This window comes from Macaca thibetana, chromosome 8, assembly GCF_024542745.1.
Source record: "Macaca thibetana thibetana isolate TM-01 chromosome 8, ASM2454274v1, whole genome shotgun sequence".
Lineage (NCBI taxonomy): Eukaryota > Metazoa > Chordata > Mammalia > Primates > Cercopithecidae > Macaca > Macaca thibetana.
In genome coordinates, this window is record NC_065585.1 from 88,891,244 (window position 1) to 88,905,755 (window position 14,512).

A 14,512-nucleotide genomic window follows, 5' to 3' on the forward strand; every position below is an offset into this window, starting at 1 on the left:
AAAAAAAAACCACACCTGCCGATAATGTTGAATGAGACATTTTAGGTAGAGGAAACAGATAATATTATGTTTTCACCAAATGGACTTTCATCTACTTTATTCCAATTTTATAATTAGCAACATAGACATAATTTAATTTTAGCCTATCCATGTTTTGCAGTAAACTACTCAGTACACTTGCATGTGCACCAGTGTTAATGGCAGTATTCTTTATTTGAAAGGGCTAAGTGGAACAGTGACGCTTACAGCGTGGTTGTCATGGAAATGTAGTTGTTTTCCAGAAAATGCTAGTTCCCAAATTTGTTAACGTTTTTGAGAAATAATGTGCTAAATCACTTGAACAATAAATATAAGCACCAATTATAATGCATTGCAAAATCATACATTTATGATGCTGTTTTTCCGGTTCTAAATAAACTAACATTCACATTTGTAAGAGAAAAGATCCTTTTCAGCTGCTCAGTCTGTTATATTTATAGTTCAGAGACAGGGAAAGATATGCTGATAATACTAAAAATTCAAAAGAAAAAGTGACTTTCAACATCAAATCTATTCAGTTAATCCTATTTTCATCTGTATTTCTTTTGAAGGCAGACTTTTAGGCCTAATAAGAATGGAAGCATTCAATCTATCACATAAAAGAAATGCTGGCTGGGCACGGTGGCTCATGCCTGTAATCCCAGCACTTTGGAAGGCTGAGGCGGGTAGATCCCTTGAGCTCAGGAGTTTGAAACCTCATCTCTATCAAAAACACAAAAAATTAGCCAGGTGGGGTGGCATGTGCCAGCAGTCCCAGCTACTCAGGAGGTTTAAGTGAATCACTTGGGCCTGGGAGGAGGAGGCTGCAGTGAGCTGAGACTGTGCCACTGCACTTCAGCCTGAGTGACAGACCGAAACACCTCCACCCCACAACTGAAAAAAAAAAAAAAGCTGACAAATGTTAATCCTCAGTCATACTAGCACACCTCAACTGCTTAATAGCCACATGTGGCTATCATATTGGACAGCACACATACAGAACATATAAGTCATCGCAAAAAGTTCTACCAGGCAGTACTGTTGCTAAACTACTGGAATACATACAAAGGGGAAAGATATCTTTAACAACAGCAACATGCAAAACTTTACAGATTCCCTAACCCTTCAGTTATGCACAGACAGCAACTATCTGAGTGGAAATAAATCTGGCACAAAGGATAATCTCAACTATATGCAATGCCATCTTTTTGTATGTATGTTGCATATATATGTAAATGTATAAACGCACATACAGTTCAAGCATAACTGATTATATGAGTATGTATATGAGCACACATGAACATACATTTATGATAGGGAACTCAAAACAGTTAAGTGTAATTGATTATATGTGTATATTTACATATGTACACACAAACGCACTAAATCAATTATACTTTAATTGTTTTGAATTCCCTGCCATAATGTAATTAGCTCAACCATCCTAGGGGCATACTAGGAGGAGTACTGATAACTGACATGCATGGAACACCTGTGAACTACCACTTCTGGTTCGGGGGGCAAGTTATGGGACTCCACTATCCTGAACATGCTGGAGGGTTCCTGAGTTTCCAGTACCACATGCTGCAAAGGCAGAAGTTACGTCATGACAGCACTGGGAAGGCCACGGGGTTTGCTGTCTGCCTCCATTTTTCCCCAGAGGCTGGCAATCTCTAAGTGTTAGTCCCTTTAGCTCGGGACCCACATTAGACATCTTCCTTTAGTAAATGTGCACTAAATACAGAAAGCCTTGGCAAAAGATCTATACTCCTAGAAATACAAATCTATGGGCTAAGGGCGGTGGCTCACGCCTGTAATCCCAGCACATTGGGAGGCCGAGGTGGGTGGTCAACATGGTGAAACCCCATCTCTACTAAAAATAAAAAAGTTAGCTGGGCGTGGTGGCAGGCCCCTGTAGTCCCAGCTATTTGGGAAGCTGAGGCAGAAGAATCACTTGAACCCGGGAGGCAAAGGTTGTAGTGAGCTAAGATTGCGCCACTGCACTCCAACCTGGGCAACAGAGCGAGACTCCATCTCAAAAAAAAAAGAAATACATACCAATATATAGACGGTCTGAGTAATAAATCTGAGAAAATTTTCACATCTCTTTGCTACTTTATCAGGGAGCAGGTGTTTCAATCATTGTGTTATGATGTAAGGCCAAAATGAAGAAACATTTTACAACTTTTAAGGAAAAACCATTTTTTAGGCAATAAATATTGATTTTAGCCCATAGGAATGGCTTATCTGGCAAAGTCTGAGAAGAACTTTAGTAGTAAATAGTAAATTCAAGGAAAAAAGAAAATAACCACTACTCTAGTAAACATGAAAGTAGCTTATCTCTAGGCTATCAGGAGACCATGTAAAGTTAGCAAATATCATGCCTTGGAGCATAGGAGTATTAAAACAGGGGCCACATTTCATCAGCACTGACCTTAAAAATCTATGTGATGGCAAGGCGATAAGATCATTTTCAGTGCAACTTGATTAAAGTCAGTCTCTCTGACTAAACCGAGCAAGGACTGAGTCTGTTTTTTTCTACAGCTACTACGTGTTTTCCAAAATCATCTTATGCTTCCTACTTAACATTAACTTCATATAAATTAATGAGATTCAGTAGAAATCTGTTGAAATGAAACTATCATTGATATGTATAATATGAAGATATTTAAAAATATGCATCTTCAGAATGAAAACTAAATAAAAACTCTGCTTCTTGTCTCACTGTGGTGGCTCATGTAATTCCAGACTTTTAGAGGCCAAGGGGAGGACTGCTTAAAGCCAGGGGTTTAAGACTAGCCTAGGGAATACAGCAAGATCCTGTCTATACAAAAATTTAAAAAAAATTAGCAGGGCATGGTGGCACATGCCTGTAGTCTCAGCTACTTGGGAGGCTGAGATGGGAGGATCATTTGAGCCCAGGAAGTCAAGGCTGCAATGAGTCCTGATCATGCCACTACACTTTAGCTTGGGAGATATAGTGAGACACTGTCTAAAAACAAAACAAAGAAACAAAGAAGCAAACAAAAACCCCCCTGTTTTATGACCCAGCTATATCAGTTTGGGCAGAATGTTCAACTTCTTCAACGCATTTTTTCCCCTGGGGAAAAGCACATTACCTACTTGACACAGTTACTGGCAGTTACACAGTGGTAGGGGTTTTCTTTCTTGTGATCCCAAAGTCAAGCAACAAATATTATATGACAATGAGGTAATATTTAAATAGTTTGTAGTCTCTGAAATTTAAAGCTTTTTGAAAGGTGTCACAGAGGTCATCTAAATTCAATGTCTCCTTTAAATTAAGGTTAAATGATGTCCAAAGTCATAAAGATAGTGAGTACAAAGGCTGGGACTCCCTGTCTACTGTTCAATACTTTCCCGTTTTGGTATTTTTGGTTTTATAAAGTATTATGATCTTGGCTTCAAGTTAGTAGGTGTGTCAGTATAATCTTGGGCAAGTTATTTCATCTCTTTATGTCTCAGTTTATCTGTGAAGCACAGATAGTAAGACATAACTCACAAGATTGTTGATTAAATAAATTAATACATATAGTTGGCCCTTAACATGGACATTAGGAGCCCTGACCCCTTGTGAAGTCAAAAATCTGTGTATAATTTTGGACTCCCCAAACTTAACTTTTAATAGCCTATCGTTGACCTGAAGCCTCATCAATAAACAGCTAATTAACACATATTTTGTACGTTGTATGTATTATACATAGTATTCCTAAAATAAAGGAACTTAAGAGAAAAACACTCTTACTAAGTAAATCATAAGGAAAATACATTTACAGTACTGTATTTATTGATAAGGTAGGTTTTTTTTTTTTTTTTTTTTTTGAGATGGAGTCTCGCTCTGTTGCCCAGGTTGGAATGCAGTGGTATGATCTCGGCTCACTGCAACCTCCACCTCCCGGGTTCAACTAATTCTCTTGCCTCAGCCTTCTGAGTAGCTGGGATGACAGGCATGCGCCACCACACCTGGTTAATTTTGTATTTTTAGTAGAGATGGGGTTTTTCCATGTTGGTCAGGCTGGTCGCGAACTCCCGACCTCAAGTGATCGGCCCACCTTGGCCTCCCAAACTGCTGGGATTACAGGCATGAGCCACCGTGCCCAGCCTATAATTTTTTTTAAGAGCCTGGGTCTCACTCTGTTGCCCCAGCTGGAATGCAGTGGTGCACTCCAGCACCACTGCAGCCTGCAATTTCTGGGCTCAGGTCATCCTCCCATCTCAGCCTGAGTAGCTGGGACTACAGGCACACACCACCATGCCTGGCTAATTTTTAAATTTTTTCTTTAGATGGAGTCTCACTTTGTTGCCCAGGGTGGAGTGCAGTGGCATGATCTCAGCTCACTGCAGCCTCTGCCTCCTGGGTTCAAGTGAGTCTCCTGTCTCAGCCTCCTGTAGCTGCGACTACAGGTGCATGCCACCACGCCCAGCTAATTTTTGTACTTTTAGTAGACGGGGTTTCGCCATGTTGGCCAGGCTGGTGTCAAACTCCCGACCTCAGGTGACCTGTCCACCTCAGCCTCCCAAAGTGCTGGGATTACAGGCATAAGCCACTGTGCCTGGTCAATTTTAAAATTTTTTTCTAGAGACCAGGTTGGTCTCAAACTCCTGGCCTCAAGTGATCCTCTTGCCTCTAACTCCCAAACTGCTAGAATTATGGGCATAAACTGCCGTGCCCAGGCAAATTTTAACTTTTTACAACAGATTTGTGCATATTTTATGGTAGCAAATGATAAAACAAACTAGTATCTACATATGTTTGATGTATTCATGACATTCTTTTTTTTTTTTTTTTTTTTTAGACGGAGTCTCGCTCTGTCGCCCAGGCTGGAGTGCAGTGGCTGGATCTCAGCTCACTGCAAGCTCCGCTTCCCGGGTTTACGCCATTCTCCTGCCTCAGCCTCCGGAGTAGCTGGGACTACAGGCGCCCGCCACCTCGCCCGGCTAGTTTTTTGTATTTCTTAGTAGAGACGGGGTTTCACCATGTTAGCCAGGATGGTCTCGATCTCCTGACCTTGTGATCCGCCCATCTCGGCCTCCCAAAGTGCTGGGATTACAGGCTTGAGCCACCGCGCCCGGCCGACATTCTTAACTTTTAAATTATTTCAATGTATCTAGGCTACAGGGGATTCACCTGCATTTTTTTTTTTAATTGTCACAAATCTCCAGAACATTTTCCAATTTATTTACTGAAAAAAATCTGGGTATAAATGGACTCATGCAGTTCAAACCTGTATTGTCCAAGTGTCAACTGTAGGAAGCATTTACACCAGTATGCAATACAAAGTATATGCTTAATATATGCTAGCTATTATATCATTTCATATTAAATTATTAATTATATATTAAATCTCAGTAAGATAGGCTGTAGCAAAATCGAAACATTTACTGAATAAACTGGACATAAAATAGTTCTCTCCCATTGATGGCTAATTACCTCTCATTCCTGTTAAGGCAAACTGAATGGTATTTCCTCCAACCCCACAGAATGCGTCTACTACAACATCACACTTGAAGGACTGACTAACACGGCCAGCAATGTGTTCAGCAATCTTCTCGGGTGTAACTGAAAACCAGCCCTCTGCAAAGGAAGAATATTTGTGTTAACATGTTCAATTTCAAGAAGCCAAGGCAAGCATAAACATAGCAAACATTACTATATCTTACATACTTTTAAAAAGCTTAGTTTCCCTTTTTAAAAAATTATAAATTACCCAGTTTTAAAGAAAAAAATTTCAAAGTTTGTTATAAAAAGCAGCACCATTCCCAATTTCCACAGAAATGATGACCTCATTCTTAACCGAATTCTCTTGTAATACTGTGTACCTCCATCTTTGCAATAACTGAATTACAATTTTGATGTTTCTGTTTGAGGCTTTAACTACTGACTCCTGTGGAAAATAGAGAACTAGCTGCTCTAATTGGCTAGCTCCTCACACTCCACTGAGTTTCCCAATAATTTCACTCCTAAGGTTGAAGCAATAGCCTGGATTTGTATTGGACACTCCAGAAAAAACGGAATTTTTTTTTTTTTTTTTTTTTTTGAGACAGTGTCTTGCTCTGTTGCCCAGGTTGGAGTGCAATGGCATGATCTTGGCTCACCACAACTTCTGCCTCCTGGCTTCAAGCGATTCTCATGCCTCAGCCTCCTGAGTAGTTGGGACTACAGGCACAAGCGACCACACCCAGCCAATTTTTGTATTTTTAGGAGAGATGGGGTTTTGCCATGTTAGCCAGGTTGGTCTTGAACTCCTAGCCTCAAGTGATGTACCTGCCTCAGTCTCCCAAAGTGCTGGGATTACAGGTGTGAGCCACCATGCCTGGCCAAAACTGCATGTTTTTAAAGGGTCAGAAAAAGCAGGAGCTGATAGCAAAAGGCAACAGGGCTGCAGAAGAATAGGAAGAGCAGAGCCCTCATCATTTTCAGAAATGAGGTCCTGTGTCCATTCTAGAGGAAACAGAATACTGACCTCCTTCTTTCCTAGTAGGAAAAATTCACATTTTTTCAGAAAGACATTTATCTGAACAAAATGATGTGCTGGGCTGGGTGTAGTGGATCACTTGAGCCCAGGAAACATGGCAAAACCCTGTCTCTACAAAAAATTAGCCAAGCATGATAGTGCTTGCTTGTAATCCCAGCTACTTAGGAGGCTGAAGCATGAGGATTGCTTTAGCCTGGGAGGTGGAGGTTGCAGTGAGCCGAGATTGTGCCACTGTACTCCAGCCTGGGTGACAGAGTGAGACCCTGTCTCAAAAATAAATAAATAAATAAATAAAAATAAAAATAAAATAAAAGAAAAAGAAATAAATAAAAATAATGTGTGTTAATTTTTCCTGTTGCCTCCCCTTACCAAACTTTAAATGGCTCTTCGATACTGGAAAAATAATATACACTTTTATATAATTGCAAGTGTTTTCCACTCTTACTTCTCCTTATAAATTCCTATGTACTTCTTCTTCCAATACACAGCATTTTGCAAATTGTTTTAAAAGGGTTGGAGAACCCCTGAAATTCCATCATAGATCAAGAACTTCTGATTTTGATAGTTAATAAAAACCAATATTGAGGTAACCCCAACATGAAAATGAGCATCAGTCTGCAAGACTGAGTTAAGTAAGTTGTTGCAGATCACGGCAGGAAAGTTGGAGAAAGAATTCAAAACTTGCAAAGTTAATTAATTAAATTGTGTCTTTCTGCACTAGGTATTTCTTGATCAGGTTTTCCATTTAATAACTTATCAATCGCTTTTGCTATCTATCCTAAGGTGCTACAAATACAGATTAAACCCAAATCTGAAGTTTTAAAAATACACACACACATATATATACCCAAATTGAAGGACATTCTATAAAATAAATGGCCATTGATCCTTTGAAAAATGTTAGTCATGAAAGACAAAAAAGGCTAAGGAAAGATTCCAGATTAAAGGAAACTAAGGAACATGAAAAATACATGCAATAAATGATCCTATACTGGAAGGAAAAAAAAATGTGATAAAGGACAAGATTAGGACAATTGATGAAACTAGAGTATAAACTGTAGATTATAATATTGGAACAATGTTAAATTGATAATTTACTGTTTTAAACAACAATATACTTGTTCTTAGGAAATATACGCTAAAGTATTAAGGAGTATGGGCATGAAAGTACTGATCAGAAAAAGATACACACACATACAAATGGAGACAGAATGAGAATGTAAATGGGGCAAAATGTTGAAAATAGCTGAATCTGGGAAAGGGGATATGAACATTCCTTGTATTATTCTAACAACTTTCTGTAAATTTTAAATGGTTTCAAAATAAAGCTAAAAAATACATATATACTTTACCTCTGTCCAACTTAATCCCATCATCAAAACGGGAGAAGAGCCTGTACCTCTGGGCCCAGTATTTTGCCAGCTCAGGAACAGCAGCTATTTCAGGAGGCAGACCATTCACCTTTTTGTTCTTCTTCTTGTTCTTCTTCTTTTTAACTTCAGCTAAAATAATAAAGAATATAGATGCTAAGAAAAAATTAGTACCACAGATGAGTTTATCTAAAAATGAAGCCACACCAAATAATTACAAGCAGAAGATGTATATAATGACACGCCCAGAGAAATAGGAAAGCCTGATGGAAATGCCATTGGTTTCAATCACTGCCAGCACTTTGCTACTCATTGGCTTTGTAAGCTTGGAAAAGTAACCGAGGCTCTTTAAGCTCCAATTATTAATTCCTATAAAAGGAATGAATGGGCAGAGCGCAGTGGCTCACATCTGTAATCCCAGCACTTTGGGAGGCCGAGGCAGGCGGATCACCTGAGGTCAGGAGTTTGAGACCAGCCTGACCAACATGGTGAAACCCCATCTCTACTGAAAAAATAAAAAAAAATAAAAAAACTTAGCCTGGCACGGTGGCAGGTGCCTGTAATCCCAGCTACTTGGGAGGCTGAGGCAGAAGAATCGCTTGAACCTGGGAGGCGAATATTGCAGTGAGCTGAGAACTGAGAATGTGCCATTATACTCCAGCCTGGGTGACAGAGCAAGACTCTGTCTCCAAAAAAAAAAAAAAAAAAAAAAAAAAAAAAAGAATGAATTAGTTAGTGAGTAGTATTTAACCAACTTAATTCACAGCAATGATAGGAAATATGTAGAAATACTGCTATAGACATAAAAGTTATTACTTCTGTTAGCCAAGATACTGCTTTATGTGGTGAATTACAGAATCTAAACATTTCCTTTCTATCAAGGACTAGATTAGGCTCTAGCTCTCAGCCACATCAAAGTCACCTGGCATCTGAGAACCTGAAACAAGGGTCACCAGCTCTATTCCATAGAAAACGATCTCATTCATTCAGAGACTGATTTTTTCCTTAATTAATTTTTATCAGTTTGGTTATTTGGTTTCAGTCCTCAGCAAATTAGAAGCAACAACATAGACAGATGAGACTCTTTTTCAGAGTTAAGTGTAAAAACAAGAGGTGATGGCTAACAAAGAATAAGACTCCATTACACACTCAAATGGTCCTCAAGGATTGGGCTATGTCCTAATACATTTATCTTATCATTGTAAATAGTAAAAAGTGTCATCATGAGTCAGTAAGGTCAGATCTTCCCATCCCCAAAAGTGTCACCAATAGCAAAGTACGGTGATTATTTCTCAACAGGGAGTATAATGACATTGTGGGTGGAATAATTCTTTATTGTGCAAGACCATCTTGTACATGACCTAACATTAAGTAACTGAGTACTAAATGCCAGAATTTCTAATGTCATTCTAACAACCAGCATCTTCCAAATGCCTCTATGAAGGTGGTACTACCCCAGGTAAGAACAACCAACATCATGAGAACTGGTGTTCATGGAAGTGGGGTAGTGCAGGAAAATGGGACTTAGCAATCGGAGAAGCTGGTAATGAGTCCTAGCTATGCCACTTACTTGGGTTAATTTTTATATTTCTCTCAGCTTTTCTTTCTGTATTTCCAGAAGGGAAAATAATTCCACCTACTTCCTTGGGCTACCTTACAGATTAAATGAGAATAAGGCACATAAAAGCATTTCAGAAACCTACAAATGTCATATGAACATCAGTTATTATAACATTGATAATAAAAGAAATGTAAACTACTATAGGTATGCTGTTTAGAATGTAAAGAAATAAGTGATAGAAAGATCAGAGATACACACGCAACCACACTTGCACTAAGAAAAAAAAAACAAGACTCAAGTTATTTTCCATAGTAATAAATTAAGAAAAATGATGATCACAATAAATATGTTTCATAATACCATTATTAAACTATATAAGAGCTTTTGTTATAAAAATTCTAATACAAAAGTGCATAAATTGAAGATATTACTCAGTTCATTCATTAGAGCCAACTACTCTGAATACTTTTTAAATTAATGTGCCATCAAAAACACATGACCATCATCAACCACACACACAAAATAAAAAAATATCAAAAAGAAAACAGTCCAAGCATGATGGCTCATGTCTGTAATTCCAGCACTTTTGAAGGCAAAGGTGGGAGGATTGCTTGAACCTCTGGCAACCAGCCTGAGCAATATAGTGAGACCCTGGATCTCTACAAAAAAAATTAAAACATTAGGCAGGCATGGTGGTATGTGCATGTAGTCCCAGCTACTCAAGCTGAGGTGGGAGGACTGCTTGAGCCCTGGGGGTCAAGGCGTAGTGAGCTGTGATCGCACCACTGCACTCTACCCTGGGTGACAGAATGAGACCCTGTCTCCAAAAAAAAAAAAAAAAAGGAAAAAGTAAACCAAACCAAAGCTACACCACATGTGTAGAGGGCAAAGGATGGTCACCTTTAGCCCGTGGAACTGAGTAGCAGCAGAGGCCAAGCTGAACTGCAGACAGTGGTCTGTAGGCACAATGCTCCCAACAGTCTTTCCTTTTCAACTTGATCATGTTCGCTCAGCCAAGAGTGAGGAGTGCTGTGGGTGCTAAGTCATAGCCAGTTAGAACATGTACACTTAATATGCCTTCTCTCACTTAAAAATAAATAGCAGTGACTCCTTAGGTACAAAAGATTCACAAGTGAAAACTAAGAAAAAACATATTAATGAAAAAAAATTTATCTAAATTCATTAGCAAGTTGAAGTATATTTAGTGTTACCTTCAGTTCCTGCCTGGAGGGAATCTGGTACTTCTTGAATAACACAATCCTGCTCATCTGGAACAGCTGCTACCAAGCTGTCTCCTTCACAGTTTTCTGTTTCAAGTTCACTAGCTGAAGATACGGTCTGACAATGTTCAGGTTCTGGATTACTAGTCTCCAGTAGGTCATCACCTTTTTTAACAGACATGTCTTGTTCCTCTGAATCACTACTTGTGGAAGTGTCATGCACATTGTCATGAGAAGACGATTCCTGTGATGCTTCTTCATCCATTGGTTTGTTAACCCATGTGAGGAATTTTTCTACCTTAAATTTTAAGATGACATCATGAGCAGGAATTCCAAACTACACAGAATCTTCCTACCTTTTACCATCTGTGACTTGACTGACAAGCTGTGTCAAAATTATTGGCTTTGAAAAGTAGACTGCATCACACAAGCTAATAGTAATTCTGACCTAATCAGAATGTTATCTGGGCATCCTATGACCTTATTAAAGTTTTCTTTAAAAGGAAAAAAGTATCAGATTAAACACTTCCTGCTATCAATAAACACTAAGAGGATAAAGCCAAATTGTCCCAGTGGCTTTTCCATAAGGATTCCTAACAATTTAACTGTGCTGTGTGCAACAGCTACATTACAAATGTACCTACTTACTACTGAATCATTAATTTTAGTTTTTCAAATTATATAGACTTTTCTGCAATGTTCAAGCTGCAATCTATGTAAATGTTATTTAGCATCAAAGATGAACCCTAAAGTTTTAGGGCCAATTTTTCTGTAAGAATAGAAGCAGTGTATCTTGGAAAAAAATGAAAGTTGCCTTTTAATGCAACAGTAGAGCTAGTAAGATATGTCCTAGCAAATGTTTGTTCTTTGAAATGTGAACAAGGCTCAGCATAAGATCCTATACTTCTTTGCATCTTCTGTAACATGAATATTCTTCCGATCTTGTCTTCATGACCTTTCTAAGAGTGAGGAAATTAGAATGGAAGTGGTGGACATGATGAGCAACAACCCAAAATCTTCCTCTAAGGGAATATGCCTATAAACAAATTAGGTATCTAAGTTAGACACAGCAGTCACATACCTTTTTTCCTCAGCAATGCCTAGCAGCTATGTTTCTGCACTCATCTATAGATGAATGCATGGGGGCTATTACATCCAACACATTATGGAAAGTCCTACGGCACTGACTGGACTAATACTAGGCAGTCTGTTTCAGATATAACTAGCACCACTAACGTATTTATTAAAATATCACCAGCAGCCAGTCAACCTGAAATGTAATACAAAATAAAACCAGTTACATATATGTAGCATATTTTACAAGTACGCTTAAGTTAGAGAGGACAATGTTTCTTGAGGGGAAACCAGAGTCATCTGACTAGCCTTAAAAACGGACAACAGAAACAGAGTCATCATGGAGTCTAAGATTATGGTCTACTGTCCCAAAGAGCTGCTGGAGATGTGACTGACATCAAGGTTCTGCTCATTAGAAAGCGTTTTTTATCCCTTTGAATAAAGAAGGGTAATTCATCACACAAAGCAATTTCCTAACTAATGTTGTTTCCCAGGTACTTGGATGGTAGATATAGCAAAGTACAAGAGAGGGAATATGAATATTTCAGGTAATAATGTCAAACAATAAATTGGACTTGTGTTTCATGCTATCAGGGTGAACTTGTTACAGGTATAAACTGACTGATCACTTCTGGAAGAACTCAGAATTAAAGCTTATAATATTAAGCTGTATCAGAATTTGGACTATTAGGATCCTACTGGTATGGTTTGGCTGTGTCTCCACCCAAATCTCATCTTGAATCACAGTTCCCATAATCCCCACGTGTTGTGGGAGGAATCAGGTAGAGATGGTTGAATTATGGGGGCGGTTTCTCCCATCCTCTTCTTGTGATGGTGAGTTAGTTCTTATGAGATCTGATGGTTTTATAAGGTGCTTCCTCCTTTGCTGGGCACTCATTTCTCTCTCTAGCTGCCATGTGAAGAAGTTGTTTGCTTCCCTTTCCACCATAATTGTAAGTTTCCTGAGGCCTCCCCAGCCCTGCAGAACTGTGAGTCAATTAAATCTCTTTCCATCAAAAATTATCCACTCTTAGGTATATCTTTATTAGCAGCCAGAGAACAGACTAATATACCTACTTAGCCTGAAACAGAAGATAAATTGCTCCTTGTTCTTGTCTGTTACTACATAGGTAAGGCAGTGTTTTTGTTTTTTGAGATGGAGTCTTACTCTGTCAGCCAGGTTGGAGTGCAATGGCGCGATCTCAGCTCACTGCAACCTCTGCCTCCCAGGTTCAAGCGATTCTCCTGCCTAGCCTCCCGAGTAGCTGGGATTACAGGCGCTCGCCACCACGCCTGGCTAATTTTTGTATTTTTAGCAGAGATGGGGTTTCACCATGTTGGCCAGGCTGGTCTTGAATTCCTGACCTCAGGTGATTCATCCGCCTCGGCCTCCCTAAGTGCTGGGATTACAGGTGTGAGTCACCATGCCCGGCCAAGGTTGCGTGCTTTTGTTTGAGACGGAGTTTTGCTCTTGCTGCCCAGGTTAGAGTACAATGGCGCCACCTCGGCTCACCACAACCTCCGCCTCCTGGGTTCAGGCGATTCTCCTCCCTCAGCTTCCCAAGTAGCTGGGATTACAGGCAAGCGCCACCATACTGGCTAATTTTGTATTTTTAGTAGAGATGGGGGTTTCTCCATGTTGGTCAGGCTTGTCTGGTACTGCCGACCTCAGGTGATCTACCCACCTCAGCCTCCCAAAGTGCTGGGATTACAGGCATGAGTCCCCCACGCCCAGCGGCTGCTTTTTTAAAAATCATGTCAGACACTACTACTTTATAGCTTTCAAACACTTCCTTTTCACCCCACCTCAACTTGCCTTTTTGCAGATTTAGTTTACATAATATATGTCTTCAAGAAACAAGTCAAAAAAAAAAAATTATGTACCTTGATACCTGTGTAGAAACACGCTTCCTATTTGAATACAACAATTTTAAGAGGTCAAACTTACAAAACATGATTCTATCTACAAGTATACAACAAAATGTATACATACCTTACTCAGAGTTTTGCTTTTCTTGAAAAATGGTTTTTCTGACTCTTTGGTAAAGAAGATGTGTTTGTTTTTCATCTTTACTTGTCTGCGCATGTCCAGGTACTTAGACTTATGCTTCACATTCTTCTCTAAATATCTGACCTGCCGATGACTGAAATGTGGAATTCCACCATATCTGTAACCAGATCAAAACAAGTGATTCACACCTTAAATTCCAGGATTATATTTCCTTAGAGGAAAAGAGAATGAAACTAACATTTTCACTCATTTTTACACCATTTTAGTTCCCTTTTTAAAATTATGAAAGTGAGAAAATCAAGTTCAACTTGCAGAAGAGTTGATGGTCTAACTTTTATGTTAATTCTAAAGCAAATGTGTAACACCAAAGTTGGGAAGCGCAACATATCTAATATAGAGCAGAAAGTATAAATTACATAGTAGACTGCAATAAATAAACAGTGTGTGTGTGTGTGTGTGTGTGTGTATATATATATATACATAAAACCCTATCCCCTTGTTAGCGAAATATAAATATTCTCAAGGCGGGGTGATGTCAAAGCTCTTTAACACATTTCTGAATGTGTTTGAATTATCTAAATCTGAGCTTACAAAAGAAGCAAAACCTTAGTATCTAAATAATTAGAGAATGTCTGATTTAACCATCTGAAATTTTCTAGTCCTAAAAGATATGTATCTGTTATGAAGCCTCCCCCCTTTGATTATAGTAAGCCTCAAATAACTCCCTCTCCTATAAACTGTTAGGAACTTAAGAGTGTCACATA

At 39.0% G+C, this 14,512-nt stretch overlaps 2 protein-coding genes across 9 annotated transcripts in view; both read right to left on the reverse strand.

Annotated features, from left to right (window-relative positions):
* The window catches only part of CHCHD7 (coiled-coil-helix-coiled-coil-helix domain containing 7), a 1,019,570-nt gene that overhangs the window by 413,618 nt on the left and 591,440 nt on the right, over nt 1-14,512 (reverse strand). The window lies entirely within an intron of this gene.
* The window catches only part of TGS1 (trimethylguanosine synthase 1), a 553,145-nt gene that overhangs the window by 13,671 nt on the left and 524,962 nt on the right, over nt 1-14,512 (reverse strand). For all 5 annotated transcript variants that reach the window (XR_007728401.1, XM_050802344.1, XM_050802340.1 and 2 more), the window contains 4 exons: nt 13,731-13,905; nt 10,655-10,961; nt 7,865-8,014; nt 5,468-5,611 (listed from right to left, as the gene is read on the reverse strand). Coding sequence is in view for 4 of the 5 variants with exons in the window: in XM_050802344.1 (XP_050658301.1) it covers nt 5,468-5,611; nt 7,865-8,014; nt 10,655-10,961; nt 13,731-13,905 (776 nt within the window). In the remaining variant the exon portion in view is untranslated. The remainder of the gene's footprint in view (nt 1-5,467; nt 5,612-7,864; nt 8,015-10,654; nt 10,962-13,730; nt 13,906-14,512) is intronic.